The sequence below is a fragment of the Macaca fascicularis genome, chromosome 13, assembly GCF_037993035.2.
Source record: "Macaca fascicularis isolate 582-1 chromosome 13, T2T-MFA8v1.1".
NCBI lineage: Eukaryota > Metazoa > Chordata > Mammalia > Primates > Cercopithecidae > Macaca > Macaca fascicularis.
In genome coordinates this window covers 35,367,940-35,392,720 of record NC_088387.1, presented here as the reverse complement: position 1 = coordinate 35,392,720, position 24,781 = coordinate 35,367,940, and the positions used below count along the sequence as shown (strand labels likewise).

Below are 24,781 nucleotides of genomic sequence, written 5' to 3'. Positions count from 1 at the left end.
TACTTTCTGTTTCTATGAATCTGCCTATTTGAGATATTTTGTATCAATGAATCACACAATGTACATCTTTTTGCCCAGCTTTTCACTTGGTATAATGTTTTCAAGATTCATCCACATTGTAACATGTATCATATATGCAGCTTGTACTTCATTCCTTTTTATGGCTGAATCTAATATTTTATCACATAAACATATCATATTTTGTTTATCCAGTCATCAGTTAATGGACATTTGGGTTGCCTCACCTTTTGGCTGTGAATTGTGAATAATGTTGCTATGAATATTCATCTAAAAGTTTTTGTTTGAACACCAGTTTTTTATTCTTTTGGCAGGGAACTTCAGGGTCATGTTTAATTCTATGTTTAAATTACTGAGACACGGCCAGGCTCGGTGGCTCACGCCTGTAATCCCAGCACTTTGGGAGGCCAGGCAGGCAGATCACCTGAGGATGGGAATTCGAGACCAGCCAGACCAACATGGAGAAATCCCATCTCTAGTAAAAATACAAAATTAGCTGGGTGCGGTGGCGCATGCATGTAATCCCGGCTACTCGGGAGGCTGAAGCAGGAGAATCCCTTGAACCTAGGACATGGAGAAACCCCGTCTCTAGTAAAAATACACAACTAGCTGGGCATGGTGGCGCATGCCTGTAATCCCAGCTACTCGGGAGGCTGAAGCAGTAGAATCCCTTGAACCCAGGACATGGAGAAACCCCATCTCTAGTAAAAATACAAAATTAGCTGGGTGTGGTGGCGCATGCCTGTAATCCCAGCTACTCAGAAGGCTGAAGCAGGAGAATCCCTTGAACCCAGGAGGCAGAGGTTGCAATGAGCCGAGATTGCGTCATTGCACTCCAGTCTGGGCAACAAGAACAAAACTCTGTCTCCAAAATACTACTACTACTAATAATAATAATTATTGAGGCACCACTAAACTACTTTTTCATAGCAGCTGTACCATTTTACATTCCCACTAGCAATGTACAAGGGTTCCAATTTCTCTATACCCTCCCCAACATTTGTTTTTGTTTTTGAGACGGAGTTTTGCTCTTGTCACCCAGGCTGCAGTACAATGGAGCAATCTCGGCTCCCTGCAACCTCCGCCTCCCAAGTTCCAGTGATTCTCCTGCCTCAGCCTCCCAAGTAGCTGGGATTACAGGCATGTACCACCACGCCCAGCTAATTTGTTATTTTCCATTTTTATTATAACCATCTTAGTGGTTGTGAACTGAGTATCTCATGGTTTTAATTTGCATTTCCGTAGTGTCAAAGGATGTTGAGCATCTTTCCATGTGCTTCTTGGCCATCTGTATATCTGCTTTGGATGAATGGCTATTCAAGTACTTTGCGCATACACATACACACACACACACACACACACACACACATATGTATATATTTGGAGACAGGGTCTCACTCTGTCACCCAGGCTGGAGTGCTGTGGCACCATCATGGTTCACTGCCACGTCGACCTCGCAGGCTCAAGCAATCCTCCCACTTCTCAGCCTCCTGAGTAGCTAAGACTACAGATGCATGCCACCACACCCAGCTTATGTTTGTATTTTTTGTAGAGACAGAGTTTTGCCATGTTGTCCAGGCTAGTCTTGAACTCCTGTGCTCAAGCATTCTGCCTGCCTCAGCCTCCCAAAGTGCTGGGATGACAGGCATCAGCCACAGAGCCTGGGCCCTTTGCCTATTTTTTTATTTGGCTAGTCTTTTTTGTTACTGAGTTGCAGGAGTTCCTTACCCAAAAAGGAACACCTCATCAGATATGATGAGGGTCTAGTATCCAAAATATCTAGTATCCATTAAAATACTTTCATTCTTTTCACTCTCAGCTATCCCTTTGATGCACAAAAATTTAAGATTTAATGTAGTCCAATTTATCTTTAGTTTCTTTTGTTGCTTGTGCTTTTGGTGTCACAGCTAAAAACCATTGCCAAACATAAGGTCTGTCTCCAGAGCTCTCTTAAGTACTAAACTATCAATATAAACTAAATATCCTACATTAACACACAAAATATTGGCTACTTTTTTGCCCTGGAATTCCTTTTTATTAATAAGGACCTATGACATAGAAGGGACAACACTGTTTCAAAGCAATCTGTCTAGACATATAAGGTTAGCCTTGCTGCTTCTAACCTGTAGAAACGTGATATTAAAAAAAAAAAAAAGGAAACATACAATTCCCACGTAATTTTTTTTTTTGAGATAGAGTCTTGCTGTGACACCCAGGTTGGAGTGCAATGGCGTGATCTTGGCTCACTGCAACCTCCACCTCCTGGGTTCAAGAGACTCTCCTGCCTCAGCCTCCCGAGCAGCTGGGATTACAGGCACCTGCCACCACACCTGGCTAATTTTTCTATTTTTAGTAGAGGTGGGGGTTTCACCACATTGGCCAGGCTGGTCTTGAACTCCTGACCTCAAGTGACCCGCCCCATGATTAATGTTGTTACACAGACCATCTGTTCCTTAGCTCTACCAAACTAAAGTGAAGACATAAAGAAACCACAATCTAGCATGACAACCTGGAGATGGAGCCTGCAGTATGAGCTGCCTTGTGTGAACTCTAATTAGAGGTTCCAGGTTTCCTCCACAGACTGCTGGTTGCTGTCAACTGATAACATTTTTGTGGATTTTGTCATAAGGACTCCTGCCACACAAATGAAAAAGGCACCCATAAGTTAATGGGCAGTTCTACATTTGAAATATAGATTGATATGTAACAAATTAACTTTTCCTGCTGTTAATTTAAAATAGTTTATATGAATCATGCATTAAGATTAAAAAGTATATCCCACAAAAAATCGAGTAAGTTTTTACACTGAAATTTTACATTACACTAAATTTCATTACATGAAATTCTACATTTTACATTACAGTTTTACAATGAAGTAGCATTACACTTCAGTATAAACATATTCTATTCTAGGAGAAAAACATGCTCTTTAATTATAGAAATGGCAGATACTTATCAATATGACAAAAGCAGGAACTTGATACTTTAGCTTTCCCTGCATATATGTGAATATATTTTATACGTTATCACTTGGGTGTAGTAAGTTAAGGCGTAAGATATATTTCAAAATGGTTTGAAGGCTACTGGTCTACAGATATGAAAAAAGGAATAATAAAGAGGATTCTAGCAAGGGTAGAAGCAAACACCTGGCCACATGATCTACTAAACTACTTTCTAGCACGTGCGGTTGGCTGCCTATCTCTATCACTGAGCAACATAATGTTTCATAATCCTAACAGAAAGAAGGAATTCTAGAAGATGATAGCTCATGTCCCCACACAAGTTCAATCCTAAACTAGCTGGGTTATCAAACCTGTCTTAAATAAGCTGGCGTGGTTGATCCTCCAGAATAATGTTTCTTCTTCTTTCGAGTTATAAGCAGGAAAGACTACTCCATATATAAATGATCACTTTGTAGTTTGAGAGAGGGCTAGGCTAGGTGGAAAGCCCATGTCCTCCAACTCAATGACCACTTCAAAAAGGCTGGGCCTGGCAATGCAACACTGGGACTAACAGAAGAAAGATGGTGTTAGGTCTGAGAAAAAAAAAACAAAAACAGGAAGGACCAGAGTTCTAAAGCACATTTACTGAATACCCACATCTAAGGCATGCAAGGATGATAAGCCCAAACATAAAGAATAAGGTAGATACTGGGCCGGGCGCAGTGGCTTATGCCTGTAATCCCAGCACTTTGTGAGGCCAAGGCGGGCGGATCACAAGGTCAGAAGATCAAGACCATCCTGGCTAATACGGTGAAACCCTGTCTCTACTAAAAATATTAGCTGGGCACGGTGGCACGCACCTGCAGTCCCAGTCACTTGAGAGACTGAGGCAGGAGAATTGCTTGAATCCGGGAGGCGGAGGTTGCAGTGAGCCGAGATCGCACCACTGCATTCCAGCCTGGGCAACAGAGCAAGACTCCATTTCAACAACAACAACAACAAAGAATAAGGTAGATATTATCTGTGATGGTTCATTTTGTGTGTCAACTTGGATTGTGTTTTTGGATGAGATTAACATTTTAATTGGTGAACTAGTGGCCAGGCATGATGGCTCACTCCTATAATCCCAGCACTTTGGGAGGCAAAGACGGGTGGATTGCTTGAGCCCAGGAGTTTCAGACCAGCCTGGGTAATACAGCAAAACCCTGTCTCTACAGAAAAAACAAAAATACAAATTAGCTGGGTGTGGTGGTGCATGCCTGCAGTCCTAGCTACTCAGGAGGCTGAGGTGGGAGGATGGCTTGAGCCTGGTGGATGGAGGTTGCAGTCAGCTGAGATTGCACCAGTGCACTCCAGCCTGGGTGACAGAGCAAGATCCTGTCTCAAAAAAAAAAAAAAAAAAAAAAAAAAAAAAAAATTGCCCTATAACATGGGTGGGCTTCATTCAATCAGTTGAAGGCTCAAACACAACAAAAAGCAAGAGGCAGTTCTCTAGCAGACTGCCTCCAGACTGAAACTGCATGATCCACTCTCCTGGGTCTCCAGGCTGCTAGCCAGTGGACTGAAACTGCAATATTGGCTCTCCTAGGTCTCCAGCCTGCCAACCCACACAGCAGATTCTGGACTTGCTAGCCTCCATAACTGTGTGAGTAGAGTTCTTATGATGCATCTTCCAGTCGGGTGTGGTGGCTCACGCCTGTAATACCAGCATTTTGGGAGGCCGAGGTGGGTGGATCACGAGGTCAGGAGATCAAGACCATCCTGGCTAATACAGTGAAACCCCATCTCTACTAAAAATACAAAAAAAAAAAAAAAAAAAAAATTAGCTGGGCTTGGTGGCAGGCACCTGTAGTCCCAGCTACTCGGGAGGCTAAGGCAGGAGAATGGCGTGAACCCGGGAGACGAAGCTTGCAGTAAGCCAAACCCAGCCTGGGTGACAGAGCAAGACTCCGTCTCAAAAATAAATAAATAAATAAATAAATAAATAAATCTTCCTAGGCTGAGCACTATGACTCATGCCTGTAATCCCAGCACTTTGGGGAGGACAGGGTCGGGAGATTGCTTGAGCCCAGAAGTTCAAGATGAGCTGGAACAACATTGCGAGACCCCATCTCTACTAAAAGTCCAAAACATTGGCTGGGCATGGCAGCCTAAGCCTGTAGTCCCAGCTGCTCAGGAGGTGAGGTGGGAGGATCGCTTAAGCCCAGGAGATTGAGACTGCACTGAGTTATGATCACGCTGCTGTACTCCAGCCTGGGCAACAGAATGAGACCCTATCTCAACACACGCGTGCACACACACACACCCACCACACACACACACATCCCTATTGTTTCTGTTTCTCTGGAGAACCTTAATACATAATCAGAGGTTTGAAAATATATGGGATGTTTAAAGGGAGGTCACATCCACTTACGCAGATTTAAGAAAAATTCCACTTTGGGAGGCCGAGGTAGGCATATCACTTGAGCCCAGGAGTTGAAGACCAGCCTGGGAAACACAATGAGACCCCATCTCTAAAAAATTTTTGACCGGGCGCGGTGGCTCAAGCCTGTAATCCCAGCATTTTGGGAGGCCGAGATGGGTGGATCACGAGGTCAGGAGATCGAGACCATCCTGGCTAACACGGTGAAACCCCGTCTCTACTAAAAAATACAAAAAACTAGCCAGGCGAGGTGGCGGGCGCCTGTAGTCCCAGCTACTCGGGAGGCTGAGGCAGGAGAATGGCATGAACCCGGGAGGCAGAGCTTGCAGTGAGCTGAGATACGGCCACGGCACTCCAGCCTGGGCGACAGAGCGAGACTCCGTCTCAAAAAAAAGAAAAAAAAAATTTATGAACACATTCATTCTTTCATTTATATGTCATAAACATTCACTGAGCATCTACTTGGAGCTAGGGACTATTGTCAACACTGGAAATACAGCAGTAAACAATATGGACACAGTTCCATTGTTGAGCTTACTTTTTAAAGGTGGAAACTGTGTAATAAGTACACATTATAACATCAGGTAGTGCTAGGAGCTACAAAGTATAACAAAGTAGGATGGGGTAAAGATAGTGATGCAAGGAAGGCCAGAGTAGTGAGAATTTTATTTTGGATCAGGATGCCCTCTCTGAAGGGAAGGTGACATTTGAAAAAACACCTGAAAGGAATAAGCTAAGCAAACATGTGTGAGAAGAGTTCAGGGCAAAAGAAACAACTGATGAAAAGGCAGTGAGGCACATGCTGGAGATTACCAGGAGAATATGAGTGAGGCAGTAGAAAAACGAAATACGAGAAGAATCAGATCAAGGGCCCATGGTAAGCAGTTTAGATTTTATTATGAAAGTGATGGGATGTCTCTAAAGAGCATGACCTCATGTTTGCATGTTTGCCTTTTAAAAAGCCTTTTACTGTATGTCTTACTGCTTTTACTATTCCCTCCTAAAGAATGGACTCTAGGAGGCAACAGTAAAAGCAGTAAGACATTTAAGAAGATGGGGTTGGCTGGGCACAGTGGCTCACACCTATATTCCCAGCATTTTGGGAGGCAGAAGTGGGAGGATCATTTGAGCTCAGGAGATTGAGAACAGCCTGGGCAACACAGAGAGACTCTGTCTCTACAAAAATTTTTTAAAAAATTAGCCAGGGATGGCGGCACATGCCTGTGGTCCCAGCTACTCAGGAGGCTGAGGTAAGAGGACTGCTTGCGCTCGGGAGGTCAAGGCTGCAGTGAGCCATGATTGCGCCACTGCACTCCAGCCTGGGTGACAAAGTGACACTCCGTATCCAAAAAAAAAAAAAAAAAAAAAAAAAGATGGGGTTTAATAAAGTGGAAAGGATCTTGACACGTGAGATATTCTGGATAAGTTGGCACAATCAAATACGATAAGGCTCGAGAGTCATCTGCTTGGGGATTAAAGTTCTGACAGTTGATGTAATCTCAAATTGGAGAGTCTATAGAGACAGGGAGAGATGAGAAGGTGTATATTTCGAGGTACGAAGAAGCAGCAGACTCAGTGAGGGAAAACTAGATGGGACCCAAAATATGACTTGAGAGAAGCCAAAAGTGCAGAGCCTCATAAAGCAGATGTCAAATGCTACAGAATGATTGAGGAGATGGTGAGAATAAACCAAAGAATTTTACAAGATAGCAATTTCAGGAAGTTTAGACATCTGGATTCAGAGCTATAAAAGGGTTCATTTTTTATTACAAAGTTTTAATTAGTTTTCTTATTTCCCAAATGGGATCCCAAAAACTTGACTCTGCATTAACTGAAAAGGAGGTCATCCAGGTGGGCCTGGTCTAATCACACAAGCCTTTTAAATCTGGGTCTAGAGAGGAAAGACCGAAATAAAAGAAATTTGGAAGTTAGAGAGGCAAGATCCTGGTAGCCTGCACGAAAGCAGCCATCCATGTTATGAATGGCCTCTGGAAGCCTTGAGGCAAGGAACTGTGGGTAGGCTGTAGAAGCTGGGAGCAGTGGCTGACAAGAGGCAGCAAGAAAAAAGGGACTTCAGTCGTGTAACTGCAACGGACTGAATTCTGCCCACAAACTGCATTAGCCTGGAAGAGGACCCAGATCTCCAAATGAGAACCACAGCATGGCTAATACTTTGCAGCCTTGTGTGACCTGGAGGGGAGAACACAGATCATCCATGACCAGGCTTCTATCCTACAGAACCCGTAAGGTTCTGCTAAATTTGTGGTTGTTACGTACAATAGAAAACTAACGTAGGTTCGTTCCACTTTCCTATGGAAGGGGTTGCTTCTGTTACCTAGCAGCAAATAGGAAGAGAAGCGAACTTGAAAAAACAAAGCTTGACTTTTATGATCTCTAACTCACTCTTCCTAGGGATTCTGTTCACTTACTGCTTTAGTCACAGTACTTGTTTTGCTATCTACAACATTTTGCCAAAATATCAACTTTCTGATAATCGTGAGCAATGGAAACAGGCTTTTTTATTTTCAATTTTAGAAAGTAACTTTGGCAATTACGCAAAACTAAAAGTAACTGGGTATTTAGGCTTCTTGAATGTCAAAGTAGTCCCAGCGCCTGGAGACACAGATCCCTGTCCTAATCTCAGAAATGAGCCACAAGGTCATGACTCCTGTCTTTCCTTGAAGACCAGGAGTTTCAACTCCACAAAGGAAAATCTTTCGCTTTTGTTTGGATTAAGAATAGTGCATAAGTGTTCCCAGCTGCGAAAAGAAAGGCAGTCCCTCACAGATAATTACAACCTTGACCCCTAAAATGTGGACACTCGCTAGAAGTCCAGGCACCTCCTTATTAAGGATGCAACAAGCCGCGGCTCCGCTCGTCCTGCCGGGAACTGTAGTTCTCCCCCGTCGACCTTCAGCACTAAAAACCTATCGCGCGCCCAACCGGCGACACAGACGCCAGCAGTCAGGATTGGTCCTGGACGGGGGCAGCGCGGCGCTGATTGGACTGCACGCCCTCGAAGCCGCGCCTCCCGCTACTCTCCACACCTCACCCCGCTGCTGCAATAACCTCAAGTCATCCCAGTCTGGCGAACTCCCTGGTGGCTGCCTCGTTGCCAGCCCGGGCCTCTCCCGACGAGGGTAGCCCAGAGACTCGCCTTTGTCCTGGAGGCTAGGCAGGGCCCAAGGCTCCCCCATTTTTCGCTGGCGGTCCTAGGTCAGCCTCCTCACGCGCCCTCGGATGCCCCAGTGCTCACCTGGGCGGCAGCGGTCACACCCGATAACTGACAGGCCCGCAGCATCTCGGTCGAGCGGACGGCACTGCTGCTGGACTCGGGAGCTGCCAAGGCGGCGCGAGTTAAGTGGACGCGTGCTTGCGTGTGTGCGTACCCGCGTCCGCGCCCGGCGCACCGGAAGCGCAGCCGATGCCACTGCGCACGCGCGGCCCCTTCTGCCCGCAGCAACTCGGCGGCTCTTAGAGGGTGGGCTCTGTCCCGGCTGCGGAAACGCCAACGCCGGGCGATTGGTGCGCAGGAGGCGAAAAGGGCGGATTCCTTTTCCGGGTCGCGCTCGGGCTGCAGGTCCTTAGCCCGGAGCTGGGGTTACTAGGTGAACGCGGCTGGAAGGAGAGCGTTCTGAAATCCAGTCTTCAGACTCACGTGGAAAATGGACATCTGTGGCTCTTCAGAGAATTAAAGCAAAAAAGAATCTCACCTGGCTCTGTGAGCTAGATATTTCGTAGGAAGGAGCCTATTTGGCGAAAGTTACGTAAACAATGCAGTTGTCACAGGTTGCGCGTTTGTTTCGTCTGACGGCCCTTCAGGGAGTCATCCTGATTGCTGGAAACGGTGAACGAACACTGTAGGGACCCTTGTGTGGAACGTGTCAAGTGGCACAACAAGGATAGGAACACGGGTCCTTTGGACTCCACAGCTTCTGCTCTTCCAGATTAAACCACACTGCGTTCTCCAAGTTTTTACTGTAGTAATATCATTTTGGCTGCAATTTGTGGATGGGTTGGAAGATGGGAAGTCAGCGCAGAAGCACCGTTAAAAGTATTCCACTGGGCCGGGCACGGTGGCTCACCCCTGTAATACCAGCACTTTGGGAGGCCGAGGCGGGCGGGTCGCCTGAGGTCAGGAATTCGAGACCAGCCTGGCCAAAATAGTGAAACCCCGTCTTTACTAAAAAATACAGAAATTTAGCTGGGCATGCTGGCGGGTGCCTGTAATCCCAGCTACTCGGGAGGCTGAGGCAGGAGAATTGCTTGACCCCGGGGCGGGGCGGGGCGGGGGCGGAGGTTGCAGTGAGCTGAGATCATGCCATTGCACTACAGCCTAGGCAACAAGAGCTAAGCTCCGTATCAAAAAAAAAAAAAAAAAAAAAAAAAAAGTATTCCATTGATTCGATAATCAAAATAAAACGTTAAATATTAAGCATGGTATTAATACTCCATGTATGCTCCAGAATTAATACGTTAGTATTAATATTATTAACATCTTATTGCAATATCGTGGAAACTAACTTTTCTATCTTGTACTGAGTTTGCAAAGTATTCCAAGTCTTAACTGGGTAATTTATTACAGTATGTATTCTCTGTAGAGGTAGGCTGCGCTATGACTTGTAACATGGAGAGAGAGACTTGAAAATTATCTAAAATCAAAGGGTTATGTTTGTATATCTTCTATGGTTTTTAGGGGACTACAGTAATTACATATACTCAGTTTCGTATCTCTTTCACTTAGCTTCCAGAGCAGTCTCCCGTTTTCTTTAGATTGAATTGCTGCCTCCCTGCCCACTGCTGTCATGCCCAATGGTGCCGGTGTGATGACTTTTCTAACACCCTTGGCTTTGAACTTCTCAATGCCAGCGAACGCTTTCATCCTGCTTCAGTCATGTACATCACAGCCACAACTTGCACCTGAACATCATTAGCAACCTCTCTAGCTTCAAGATCTCAAACCTCAAAATTAGTCTCCCAACCCCTCATAACCTATGTGGAGAGTCCTCACTCTCCACATGCAAGTTGTCAATATTTTTGCTTTAAAATGTTATCAGGGAAGCTGGGCGCTGTGGCTCACACCTGTAATCCCAGCACTTTGGGAGGCCGAGGCGGGCGGATCACCAGAGGTCGGGAATTTGAGACCAACCTGGCCAACATGGTGAAACCCCTCTCTACTAAAAATACAAAAATTAGCTGGGCTTGGTGGTGCGCGCCTGTAATCCCAGCTACTTGGGAAGCTGAAGCAGGAGAATCGCTTGAACCCAGGAAGCAGAGGTTGCAGTGAGCAGAGATCACACCACTGCACTCTAGACTGGGGCACAGAGCGAAACTCCGTCTCAGAAAAAAAAAAAAAAAAGTTGTCAGGGGCTGGGTGTGTTGGTTCATATCCCGGCATTTTGGCAGACTGAGGTGGCAGGATCACTTGAGCCCAGGAGTTTGAGACCTGCCTGAGCAAAAGAGCGAGACCTCTTCCAGCCTTTGGGAGGGCGAGGGGGGTGGATCACGAGGTCAGGAGGTCGAGACCATCCTGGCTAACACGGTGAAACCCCGTCGCTACTGAAAAAAAAATACAAAAAATTAGCCGGGCGTGGTGGCAGGCACCTGTAGTCCCAGCTACTCGGGAGGCTGAGGCAGGAGAATGGCATGAACCTGGGAGGCGGAGCTTGCAGTGAGCCGAGATTGTGCCACTGCACTCCAGCCTGGGCAACAGAGCGAGAGTGTCTCCAAAAAAAAAAAAAAAAAAAAAGCGAGGCCTCATCTCTACAAACAATTTTTTTTTAATTAGCAGGGGATGATTGTGCATACCTATGGTGCCAGCTACTTGGAAGGCTGTGGTGGGAGGATCCCTTGAGCCCAGGAATTACAGGCTGCAGTGATTGCACCACTGCACTCAGACCCTGTCTCTAAAAAGCAAAATTTAAATCAAATCACTCACTTGTTCAAAAATGTGCAGTGAGGCCAGGCTCAGTGGCTCACACCTGTAATCCTAGCACTTTGGGAGGCCGAGGTGGGAGAAATGTTTGATTCCAGGACCAAACAATTGAGACCACCCTGGGCTCACATAGTGAGAGCTAGGTCTCTACAAAAAAATTAAAAATTAGCCAGGTGTGGTGGTGTGTGCCTGTAGTCTCAGCTACTCAGGAGGCTTAGGTGGGAGGATTGCTTGAGCCTAGGAGGTCGAGGCTGCAGTGAGCTGTGATCGCTCAAGCCTGAGCAACAGACCAAGACCTCGTCTCAAAAAAAAAAAAAAAAAAAAAAAGTGTGCAATGACTCCCATTGCCAATTCAAAGAACTTTTATGAATGTCTCAATATACTTGTCTAGCGTATGTGCCTATTTTTGGACTCAAAGTGGCCACCATAGGTGGGAGATCAAGTTGGCAACAATAGTGTTCCAAGGTAACACCCCCTATATCTCGCTCTGTACCCCAGGCTGGAGTGCGGTGTCTCGATCTCGGCTCACTGCAACATCTGCCTCCCGGGTTCAAGCGATTCTCCTGCCTCAGCCTCCCGAATAGCTGGGACTACAGGCGCGTGCCACCACGCCCGGCTAATTTTTTGTACCCCTTAGTAGAGACGGGGTTTCACCGTGTTAGCCAGGATGGTCTCAATGTGCTGACCTCGTGATCTGCTCGCCTGGGCCGCCCAAAGTGCCGCGATTACAGGCGTGAGCCAACGCGCCCGGCAAGAATTTTTGTTTTTTTTTTTTCTTTCTTTCTTTTTTTTTTTTTTTTTTTTTTTTGAGACGGAGTTTCGCTCTTTCGCCCAGACTGGATTTCAGTGGCGCGATCTCGACTCACTGCAACCTCCGCCTTCCGGTTTCAAGCGATTCTCCTGCCTCAGCCTCCCGAGTAGCTGAGGTTACAGGCGCTTGCCACCGCGCCCGGCTGCTTTTTGTATTTTTAGTAGAGACGGGGGTTTCATCATGTTGGCCAGGCTGGTCTCGAACTTCTGACCTCGTGATCCGCCTGCCTGGGCCTCCCAAAGTGCTGGGATTACAGGCGTGAGCCACCGTGCCCGGCCCCAAGAATTTTTTTAAATAATAAATTTTGTGGAACCTTCTATAGGCACTCTTTACAGCGGCGAAGAGCGGAACCCGGCAGATCACATTGAATAAAGGTTGAGTGGACAACTCCTTTGTTATTTTCCTCTTCCTTGACTCCGCCTCCTTGCTTTCCCTTCATTCCCTTTGCGGTTGTGCTTTTAAACCCAAAGCGGCCGCCGTAGGCGAGGGTGGCAAGATGGCTTCCTTTGTCTTTGCTGGTGCAGTGAGAGCAGCTTCAGGTCAGTGGAGAGCGACATACTCCATGCATGCCTTCACAGGAGGGGGAACTGGTGCGGGATAGAATGGGCGTTTAGAGGGAGGTTAACAAGCAAAAAGGGTCATTATTTAAGATAAGAGGGTTAAGCCCAATTTTCTCTGGGGCGGTGTGACCGGCAGCCTGTACCAGGTTCCTTGACTCGGACTCACGCGGGCCTGTGTGTCCCGCATTTTCCACTTCCTTACCAGCTTTTTCTTCCCTAGAAAACAAGCCAGAGAAACTGGAACGGAGGGGGCGAGGGAGACCAAAAAGTCTCACCTAACTTTCTGATTTGGAGGCTAGGACCCGCCATTCTGGACCTTTAACCTTGAGAATTAATTTCTCCTAACTTCAGATTATATACCTTTACAATGGGGGTCATACCACCTACCTGGGGATTAAATGAGATAATGCACGTAAAGCGTCTTGGGCAGTGCCTGACACATGGTAAGCTTGAAGGCCAATTTAATTTTTAACTACAGCCCCCGGCACAAGGGCTGGCATGAGAACTTCTTGACTGAGAGACAGCAGAAGTAAAGGCGACTAAATTCAGTTGCCGTCACGTTAAGTACTTGTTGCACAAAGTTAAAAATCATCTAAATACCATAAGATGCTCAGTAAGTTACTTTCACACAAAATATATTAAGTTAGGATAACATTTTGTGGGAGAATATACGAGATCAGTCAAGAAAAAGCAACGATGTAAATTTTCCCGTTAGAGAAAAGCTTTTTTTATGTGAAGTATTTTTTGTGTTCGCAAAATATAATACATACGAAGAAAATTTTATATAGTATGCATGAATGGTTTAACAATTCTAAAGCAAACACCTGTTTAACACTCAGGTCAAAACAGTGCACCACCTCTCTCCCCTGTATATCAAAATTCTCTACTCCCCCCCAGATATAAACACTGTTCTCATTTTTATAGTTACTATTAGATTGCCTATTTTTCCTATAGTAGGTTTTAGCATCTATATATGCATCTCTCAAGAACATAGTTTTGTCTGGTTTTGAACTTCACATGAATTAATTCATACAGTATATACTCTTTAGTGCCTTTTACATTGTGAGATTCATTCATTTTGCGTAGTTGTAATGCTTTCTCATTGATATATAATTTTTATTATTTTTTTTTTTTGGGCGGAGGGATGGAGTTTCTCTTGTTGCCCAAACTGGAGTTCAGTGGCACGATCTTGGCTCACTGCAACCTCCGCCTCCCAGATTTAAGTTATTCCCCTGGAGTAGCTGGGATTACGGGCGTGCGCAACCACGTCCAGCTAATTTTGTATTTTTAGTAGAGATGGGGTTTCTCCATGTTGGTCAGGCTGGTCTCGAACTCCTGACCTCAGGCGATCCACGCCCAGCCTGCTATATAATATTGTATGACTGTTCCACAATTCTCCATTTCCAGTTTGGGGCAATTATGTACAAAGCTGATTGATCTTGTCCTGGCGCATGAGTCTAATTGTTTCTAAGGATGTGGGTGTGTGTGAAACTCCCTGTGAAATTGCCTGGTCAGAGAATATGTATATATTCAGCATTGCCTGATATTGCCAAACTGTTGGGGCTCCACATCCTCACCAATACCTGATATTGTCAGACCTACAAATTTTTGTTAATCTGGTGGCTTTGCAGTGGTAGCTCACTGAGATACCATTGCAAAGGTACTGAGATACTTATTTAAAGCATTATTTAAAATGCTTTAAATAAGCATTTCTCTGATTAGTAACAAGCTGTAGTGTGTTTACACATGTTTATTGGCCTTTTGAATTTCCTTTATGAAATATCCACTTAAATATTTTGCCCATTTTCCTATTGGATTGTCTTATTTAGTTTTTGTTTTGTTTTTGTTTTTCGTTTGTGTGTGTCCTTTATCTTCTCCCTCTCAGGCTTGTCTTTTACATTATTTTGGAGTGCCCTTTGATGAAAAGTTATTTTTCATCTACTTGAATTTATAGTTCTTGTAATTTTTAAATAGATGATGTAGGTAGTTATCAACTTAGTATTAATTTAGATTCTACTGAAAACAATTTAAAGAGTGAAGTGACAGCTTATTTTTAAATGTCAGTATTTTAAATATGCTGGAAATTATAGGCTTTTTAACAATTTAAACTATTTGATATTTTAGATATTAAGAATTTGTGAAAGGGTAGTTTTTCAAAATTCTTTATTGTTGTTGTTGTTGAGATGGAGTCTTGCTCTGTCACCCAGGCTGGAGTGCAGTAGTGCGATCTTGGCTCACTGCATGCTCCACCTCCCGGGTTCATGCCATTCTCCTGCCTCAGCCTCCCACTACAGACACCTGCCACCACGCCTGGCTAATTTTGTTTTGTATTTTTAGTAGAGACAGAATTTCACCATGTTAGCCAGGATGGTCTCGATCTCCTGACCTTATGATCCGCCCGCCTCGGCCTCCCAAAGTGCTGGGATTATAGGCGTGAGCCACCGCGCCCGGCCAGTTTTTCAAAATTCTTTTAGGAAACATGGGATCAAAAATCTTGAAGACTCCTGGTTTCGATACTGTCACACTCTGCTCCACTCCTATCCAGTGCAATTCATGTCCCCCATTCATTCCTTTGATTCATGCCACATGGGGCCAATGTGATTCCCCAAATGTACATCATCACCTTTGTACATCCTATTCCCTCTGTCTCTTCTTACTCTTTCAAAGCTCTGGTTTTGTGTTACCTCTTTGGTGAAAACATCTGTGTTCTCTATACAAGAGTGTGTTTAGAGTAGATTAGTCTGTATGAAAATGCCCAGACAGGGGCAGAGGACTGAAGGAAATTAGTTATTTCCCTTGATGTACTGCACTTTTGTTTGTTTGTTTGTTTGTTTTTTTGAGACGGAGTCTCGCTGTGTCTCCCAGGCTGGAGTGCAGTGGCGTGATCTCGGCTCACTGCAAGCTCCGCCTCCTGGGTTCACGCCATTCTCCCGCCTCAGCCTCCCAAGTAGCTGAGACTACAGGCGCCCGCCACCACGCCCGGCTAGTTTTTTTGTATTTTTAGTAGAGACGGGGTTTCACCATGTTAGCCAGGATAGTGTCGATCTCCTGACCTCGTGATCCACCCGCCTCGGCCTCCCAAAGTGCTGGGATTACAGGCTTGAGCCACCGCGCCCGGCCTGCACTTTTGTTAACAAAGCTAGTCTGTTAGGTTTCCCTCACAGGCTTAATCACATGATTGGTCCACCAGAAGGTGCAGTAGATAGAGCCTCCCCATATACTTTCCCATGAACTGCTCTCAACCAAGTTCCCAGTTCCTGTTGTTCCCGTAACCATTTTCTCTAACTTCAGTGTATTTATTCCTGATTTCATCTTGTTGGTTTTTATCTGTTTTTCTCTCTTACTGAGATCACTTGGAGTTCTGATACTCTGTCTCTTCACAAATACGTTAACAAACCATCGTTCCCAGCTTGTTTTTTGCGAAAATTGATAAATATGTCTTATGCAGCCTCAGGATCTTCATAGAAATTGAGAACAAAAGAATTTCTTAGTTTTTTAAAAAAATTTTTTAACTAAGAGATACCAAAATCTGATGACCTATGAAAATTGGAACATTTTCTTGTCTACAGTCCTCCAATGCACTTAATCTTCCAAAGATTACCTCCTGCCTTATTATATCTGCACATCTTTTCAGTTCTTTAACTTATTTATTTGATTTCCAAGACCCTATGTAAGGGCTGTCTCATCAGTTTTCTGCACCAATGTTTATACTACCCTTTTCAGTTGCAAATTGTCACTTTTTCTTTTTTGGAGACAGAGTCTAGTTCTGTCACCCAGGCTGGAGTGCAGTGGCATGATCTCAGCTCACTGCAACCTCTGCCTCCTAAGTTCAAGCAATTCTCCTACCTCAGCCTCCGAGTAGCTGGGACTACAGGTGCGTGCCACTCTGCCCAGCTAATATTTCTATTTTTAGTAGAAACGGGGTTTCACATGTTGGCCAAGCTGGTCTCGAGCTCCTGACCTCAGGTTATCCACCTGCCTTGGCCTCCCAAATTGTTGGGATTACAGGGGTGAGCCACCACACCTGGCCCTGTTATCACTGATGGCCACATATTAATATACAGGTTAGACATCTCTAATCTGAAACTTTTTGAGTACCAACATGACACCACAAGTGGAAAATTATTATTACTATTATTATTATTATTTTTGAGATGGAGTCGCACTCTATTGCCCAGGCTGGAGTGCAGTGGCACAATCTCAGCTCACTGCAAGCTCCGCCTCCCGGGTTCACGCCATTCTCCTGCCTCAGCCTCCCGAGTATCTGGGACTACAGGCACCCGCCACACCACGCCCAGCTAATTTTTTTTTTGAATTTTTAGTAGAGACGGGGTTTCACTGTGTTAGCCAGGATGGTCTCGATCTCCTGACCTCGTGATCTGCCTGCCTCGGCCTCCCAAAGTGCTGGGATTACAGGCGTGAACCACCATGCCTGGCCCACAAGTGGAAAATTCTTTACCTGACCTCATGTGATGGGTGGCAGTCAAAACTTTGTTTCATGCACAAAATTATTTAAAACATTGTATAAAATTAACTTCAGGCTATATGTGTAAGATGTATATGAAACAAATGAATTTCGTGTTTGGACTTGAGTCCCATCTCCAAGATATCTCCTTTATACAAAATTTAAAAAAATCTAAAATACTTCTGGTCACAGGCGTTTCAGATAATATTCAACCTGTATCATCTTTGCTAAGTATCCCTCTTCTTTATTATCTGCCATTAGCATTCGTTAAATGTTTTCTCTGTGCTACTCCTCCAGGCACTTTACATGCTTCATCTCATTCAAGTCTCATTATCTCTCTGTAATTAACTTCATTTAAATTTGAGGAAACTGGGGCACAGAGAGGTTAAGTAACTTGCCCCTGGTTACATAGCAAGGAAGTCATAGAGCTAGAATATGAGCCCAAATCATCTGATTCAAATCCTAGCACTTCTGTATGAACATGGCCCCTCATTTATTATCTGAAATCAGTGCAGTAGAAAATAGGAGAGTAGTTCTAAGTCCCAGCTGAGCATCAGACTCAGGTGGAGTATTTTTCTCTCTTTTTTTTTTTTTTTTGAGATGGAGTTTCACTCTTGTTGCCCAGGCTGGAGTGCAGTGGTGCGGTCTCGGCTCACTACAACCTCTTCCTCCCAGGTTCAAGTGATCCTCCTGCCTCACCCTCCCGAGTAACTGGAATTATAGGCGCACACTACCACGCCCGGCTAATTTTGTATTTTCAGTAGAGACGGAGTTGCTCCATTTTGGTCAGGCTGTTCTCGAACCCCTGATCTTGGGTGATCCGCCTGCCTCAGCCTCCCAAAGTGCTGGGATTACAGGCATGAGCCACCTCGCCTGGCTGGAGTATTTTTGTTAACCAACTTTTTTGAGGTAGAATTTACATGCCATAAAATTACCCATTTTATGTGTACAGTTTTATGATTTTTTAATTAATTTAGCAAGCTGTACAACCATTACCACATTCCAGCTGTAGGACTATTTTTTTTTTTTTTTTTAGTTTTGTATTAGTGCATTTTTTTTTTTATACTTTAAGTTCTGAGGACATTTTCATCATCCTGTGGAACTTGTTTAATGCACAATTTTGAGTCCCACACTAGACTTCAGTCAGAATTTATGGGTGGAGTCAGAGCTCCACGGGTGATTCTGATTTGCAGCCATGAACTATTAGTCTGGCCATAGTTGGAAGGACTGATAAGAGGACTTCATTCACACCACACATCTAGGCTGTCTGAAATCTGCCTTCTGACCTGTTCCACCCCACTGCCCACTACTTCTCCCAAGGCGTCTCTGATAGTCAGGCGAGCAGTCTCAGCCTCTGAGGCAGGTCTGGTCCTCAACCCATACATGTTCAGTTGACCCTGGAACAACACAGCAGGTAGGGTGTCAACCCCCAAGCAGTTGAAAATCGAGTATAACTTTTGGCTCCTCCAAAACTTAATTACTAATAGCCTACTGTTGGCCAGAAGCCTTACCAGTAACATAAACCATTGATTAACATTCTGAGGCCGGGCATGGTGGCTCACACCTGTAATCCTAACACTTTGGGAGGCTGAGGCAGGTGGATCACTTGAGCCTAGGTGTTCACGATTGGACTGGGCAACATGGCAAAATTCTGTCTCTACAAAAATTAGTCGGGCATGGTGGCACGTGCTGTAGTCCCAGCTACTTGGGAAGCTGAAGTGGGAGGATGGATTGAGCCCAGGAGGTCAAAGCTGCAGTGAGCTATGATTGTGCCACTGCACTCCAGCCTGGGCCACAGAGTAAGACCCTGCCTCAAAAAAAGAATTTTAAAAACATATATCCTTCATGTTATATGTATTATATACTGTATTCTTACAATGAAACAAGCTAGAGAAAAGAAAGTCATAAGAAAGAGAAATAGGGTACTGTTCATTAAGTGAAAGTGGATCATCATAAAGGTCTTCATCATCTTTACATTGATTAGGCCGAGGAGGAGTTGGTTTTGCTGTCTCTGCGCAAAAAAAAAAAAAACGATTGCAGAGAAAGAAGAGGTGGAGGAGGTAGAAGGGGAGACTGGAAAGGCAGGCACACTAGGTACAACTGTTTTTGAAGAAAATCTGTGTGTAAGTGGCTCTGTGCAGTTAAAATCCATGCTGTTCAAGGGTCACCTGTATTTGTTTCAGTCCCCATGCCTTTGCTTATGTTGTTCGTCCTGCCTGAAATGTGTTCCTCCTCTTCTAAGGTTCTGTTCATTTTCTTTTTTTTGAGACAGAGTCTCTGTTGCTCAGGCTGGAGTGCAGTGGCGCGATCTTGGCTCACTGCAACCTCCGACTCCCGGGTTCACGCCATTTTCCTGCCTCAGCCTCCCAGTAGCTGGGACTACAGGGCCTGTTGACTTTCTAGAGCACTTTCACTTTCTAGAGAACTCAAGTGCCTCTTCTCTTTCCTTTGAGAATCTTTCTCTCGCTACTCTTGTCGAGTGCATCCCTGACCTGCCATTGTACTGTGTGTGGGAGTTCTGTCTCACCAGAGTATAAGATCTGGGAGGTGGGAATAAATGTTACACACATCTTTTTCTCCTAGTACTGGACATAGAGCTAGCAAACATCTGACTGGATCGTGACGATGATTGTGCAGCTCTCTAAATTTTCCAAAAATTGTTGAATTGTATACATAAAATCGGTAATTATTTTATGGTTCTACCTTAGTAAAGTGGTAAAAGCTTCACAGATGAATCTGATGCTCAGGGCACGTTAATTGTATTTAATACTTGGTGGCATTGATACATCTCTTAATTTTTAATATCTGGATGCATATTTTGGAGTATTATATTAAGTATATACGCTCCTATCTTTACAGGAATCCTACGGCCCCTGAATATTTTGGCATCTTCAACCTATCGCAGCTGTGTCAAGAATGCCTCTCTTATTTCTGCATTGTCCACTGGACGCTTTAGTCATATTCAGACACCAGTTGTTTCTTCCACTCCCAGACTTACCACATCTGAGAGGAACCTGACATGTGGGCATACTTCAGAGATCCTTAATAGGTAGAGTATATTTCTTTGTGGGTATATATTCTCCTGCCTCAGCCTCCTGAGTAGCTGGAAAGTTCTGGGATTACAGGTGTGAGCCACTGTGCCTGATTGGTAGAGTATATTTCAATAAACATGATGCTTAGACAAACTTTCCAAGATATTCATGCCTGCAAAGGTATCCTAGAAGTAGGTGGTATTCTTTGCCTACCTGCAGTTAATTATGTAGAATTCTGCTTGATTGAGTGGGAGACCCTGACTGACATCCATGTATCTAGGCGCCTGCGGCAGGAAAATGCCAAATACAGCACGCTTCTGATGTTGTATGTGTGCTTTCCTGCGTGGAAGCTGTCATCCAAAGTGGAGGGTGCACAAGATGCTCAGCTTGTAAGGATGGGCTGCATGTGTTGGTCATTCAGTAAGCAAATATCCAGTTAAACACCCCTGGGTGCCTAGCACTGTAGTTGGCAAAAAGGACACAAAGGTAAACAAATTGAAGTCCTCAAGGAGTTTGCAATCTGATGAGAAGATGGATAAGAAATCAAGCGATGATAATAGAATGAATTATTTTACAGAAATTGAGGGGGTAGGTTTTAGAAGACTTGCAAGTTGGTGATGGTTGCTATTCTAATTTATGCTTAATGTCATGGGTCATTGGAAGTAATATTGTGTATGAAAAGTTAGTTCCATCCCATTGGAGCAGCTTTACTCATTTCTCAGTGGAGATACGAATTTTAATCCTGTAATCAGTCTGATTATATACTAAAAATTTTTAAATATATTTTTAGATTGGCCCCCGTGCTTCCAAGTGTCCTGAAGCTACCAGTCAGATCTCTAACATACTTCAGTACAAGAAAAGGCAAGAGAAAGACTGTGAAAGCTGTCATCCATAGGTTTCTTCGACTTCATTGTGGCCTATGGGTGAGGAGAAAGGTGAGTCTTCACACTGTTACTAAATTGAAAAAGGAGTGCGAGGCTGGGCGTGGTGGCTCACATCTATAATCCCAGCACTTTGGGAGGCCAAGGCAGGTGGATCACGAGGTCAGGAGTTCAAGACCAGCCTAGCCAACAAGGTGAAACCCCGTCTCTACTAAAAATACAAAAATTAGTCAGGCGTGGTGGCAGGCACTTGTAATCCCATCTACTCAGGAGGCTGAGGCAGAGAATTGCTTGAACCCAGGAGGTGGAGGTTGTTGTGAGTCGAGATCAAACCACTGCATTCCAGCCTGGGCCACAGAGCGAGACTCCATCTCGAACAAAAAAGGAGCGTGAGCAGATTAAAATGAAACAGAATTCAGCCAGGCACTGTATGTAGCTCACGCCTGTAATCCCAGCACTTTGGGAGGCCAAGGCACTTGAGGTCAGGAGTTCGAGACCAGCCTGGCCAAAATGGTGAAACCCCATCTCTACTAAAAATAGAAAAATTAGCCAGGCGTTGTGGCAGGTGCCTGTAATCCCAGCTGCTTGGGAGGTTGAGGCAGGAGAATCGCTCGAACCTGGAAGGCAGAGGTTGCAGTGAGCCAAGATCACGCCCCTGCACTCCAGCCTAGGTGACAGAGTGAGACTTCATCTCAAAAAAAAAAGAAAGACCAACCAGTTTTGCAAAACCATTTTTGAGATACAGTAACTGCCCAAATCGTAATTCCCTTTTATTACTTGGAAATTAAATCTTTAAAAATCAAAATTTGGTTCCCTGTAAAAATAAAATAGTTGGTAGAACTTTCTTGATGTTTGAAAGGTTGAAAGGATTCTCCCTTGTTTTATAAACAGTCCTAAATTTGTAGATAAATGGGTTGATTGGAACTCTCAGCTCTTATCTCTGTTGAAACACTGGTGGGTAGTTTCCTACACCAGTCAGCAGAAGCTCATATAATCCATAAGCAGCTAAACTAAAGGTCTAATGTTCTGAGTTTTGTGAATTTGAGACCACTGGAAACATTCTTCCCTTTTGTGTGTGTGTGTGTGGTTTTTTTTTTTTTTCTTTTTTTTTGAGACAGAGTGTCACTCTGTTGCCCAGGCTGGAGTGCAGTGGCACAATCTTGGCTCACTGTGACCTCTGCCTCACGGGCTCAAGCCGTTCTCCTGCCTCAGCCTTCCGAGTAGCTGGGATTACAGGCATGCACCACCATGCCAGGCTAATTTTTGTATGTTTAGTAGAGACGGGTTTTCACCATATTGGCCAGGCTAGTCTTGAACTCCTGACCTTAAGTGATCCACGTGCCTCAGCCTCCCAAAGTGCTGGGATTACAGGCATGAGCCATGGCGCCTAGCCCCCACTTTGTTTTTATACCAATTATTTCCAGGTCCTCTTCCAGCCCTAGGTAAAATGAAATGGGTGGGTTTCCTTGCCTTCCTTTCCATATCCCTCTCACTGGGCTCTGGAGCCCTCATGTTACTGTAAAGGACCTGATCATACTCTCCAATCATAGTACCTAGCTTCAGTTCAGGGCTCCCGAAAGTATACCCGGTATAGAATGCCCTGCCTCTTCAAAATCTAATTTTTAGAGAAAAACAAAAAATCTGGGTAGATTAATTCATACTAATGTGTAAAACAAAGTATCTTCCATGACACGGTTTCATCCAGCAGTCCTTGATATTTATTGTTTATTACCTCCTTCCATTTTTGAATCTAGAGACTGTGTAAAAAAATTCAAGCATTTTCACAGTGGTTCCATTCCGTGAATAATCTTTAAAGGATACTGGTGGTAATGGGCAGGGCAGCAAATTAAGTGTTTGTACGTCAGAGATCCATAGTAACCCAGTTTGGCCTGCAAACTATAAAATTATTACACAGATGTGGAGATTTGGCTTTGAATGTTTGCATTTAAAATTGTAAGCAGTGAGTAGCAAAAATCTAACTTCTAGCATTTTAAAACCAGAACTATTAAATAACCTTTCCTAATTTCATCACTGTCCTTATAGAAGTTGATGGTCACAGTGATGATACTAAGACATGTCAGAAACCCAAGGCACATTCTCAGCAAAGAGCCATGGTTTTGTTCAGTTGGTATTGTGCCATAAAGAACCCTTGGCTTGAAAGGACCCAAGGGCTCACTGTGTGGTTTTAGCCAGATGTTAAGCTGGGTGGCACCTAAGATCCCTTCTACTTTAAACAGGCTATGATTATAGTTTTTATATTCAATCTAATTTTCCTTTCCTGTCTTTAAAAATTAATTATTCAAAATTAATAATACCTATATGGGTGTATATGAAAGTTCTGGGTTGAATATGTGGGTTAACCATTCCTTCACCACTCCTAATAATAGTCTTACCATATTCATAATTCCTTAGAAAAGTATTTCCTATAAAAATTGGTCCCTTGTGTGTGAAAAGAATAAATGAAGCAATGTATTTGAGAACTATGCTTCTCAGCTCTTGTAATACTCAGCTTAAGAAATATTAATGTTGTTACCTAGCCAGCACTGCATCCTCCTCTACATTAGGAAAGACAGTGGTTAAGAACTCTTATTAGCCTGGGCAAGATGGCGAGACCTCATCTCTACAAAATTTAAAAAATTAGCTGGGTATGGTGGTGTACACTTGTGGTCCCAGCTATATGAGAGGCTGAGGCAGGAGGATCACTTGAACCCAGGAGGTAGAGGCTGCAGTGACTGTGATCACGCCACTGCACTCCAGCCTGGATGACGGCGTGAGACCCTGTCTTAAAACAAAACAAAAAAAGAACTCTTATTGGCCCTCAGACCTCTGTCTGCTACTTCTCTAATCAATGGTTTCTTTTTTTAAAGATGTAAAATAAGAATAATAGTACGTTGTTAAAGATTGCTGAAGAGATAGTAAGATCATACCTGTTAAGTTAGTGAGTATAATTCTATGTCATTATCTTGTACTTTCCCAGCCACACACATTTAGTTTTATTTTCTGTGAGTTTAAGTAACATTTTTTTCTAAAATATTATTTATTACTATTTCTTTTCAAACTACACATGCTTTCTCCATCCTGCCCCCGCCCAGTAAAGAATCGCATCTTTCCAAGAAATATTCCAGCCCCTATGGAAGTGTGGTTTTTGTTCTTATTGGGTCTATAAACCTTGAGTTGTGAAGATACCTGTTGTTTCATACATAATATGATGCTTTACATTTCTTTGTAATATCTGACAGGCTGGCTATAAGAAAAAATTATGGAAAAAGACACCTGCAAGAAAAAAGCGATTGAGGGAATTTGTGTTCTGCAATAAAACCCAGAGTAAACTCTTAGATAAGATGACGACGTCCTTCTGGAAGAGGCGAAACTGGTATGTCGATGATCCTTATCAGAAGTATCATGATCGAACAAACCTGAAAGTATAGAAGTTTCACTTGTTTCTCAGTTATTGGATATGTATCTTTGTGTACATGATATCTTTGCAAAAATGGATAAGTACAAAACTTGATGTAAATTGTACCAATGAATATGTAAACATACAGTGACAACATTAAACTTATAAAAGGGTAAAACTTAATGGATCCGACTTTGCCAGATTTGGTTAGAGAAACAGAAATTTAGAATGGTGCATTATTTTTAACAAATGGTATTGGCTTAACTAGTTGTTTCAGTTAGGCTTTTAGTTGCAAGGAATCTCAAGTGGGACAAA

The 24,781-nt window shown here is 43.9% G+C and overlaps 2 protein-coding genes across 35 annotated transcripts in view; one reads left to right on the top strand and one right to left on the bottom strand.

Moving 5' to 3' along the window:
* IMMT (inner membrane mitochondrial protein) overlaps positions 1-8,768 on the bottom strand; it is a 52,246-nt gene extending 43,478 nt beyond the window's left edge. For all 34 annotated transcript variants that reach the window (XM_065526850.1, XM_074011328.1, XM_005575377.4 and 31 more), the window contains exon 1: positions 8,642-8,768. Coding sequence is in view for 22 of the 34 variants with exons in the window: in XM_005575377.4 (XP_005575434.1) it covers positions 8,642-8,686 (45 nt within the window). In the remaining 12 variants the exon portion in view is untranslated. The remainder of the gene's footprint in view (positions 1-8,641) is intronic.
* Positions 8,769-12,615: 3,847 nt separating this feature from the next.
* On the top strand, positions 12,616-24,649 carry MRPL35 (mitochondrial ribosomal protein L35). Its single transcript, XM_005575376.4, has 4 exons — positions 12,616-12,670; positions 20,016-20,205; positions 20,979-21,123; positions 24,309-24,649. Exons 1-4 carry the CDS (start codon positions 12,628-12,630, stop codon positions 24,495-24,497), a joined length of 567 nt encoding a protein of 188 aa, XP_005575433.3. The 5' UTR covers positions 12,616-12,627; the 3' UTR covers positions 24,498-24,649.
* The last annotated feature ends 132 nt before the right edge of the window (positions 24,650-24,781 follow it).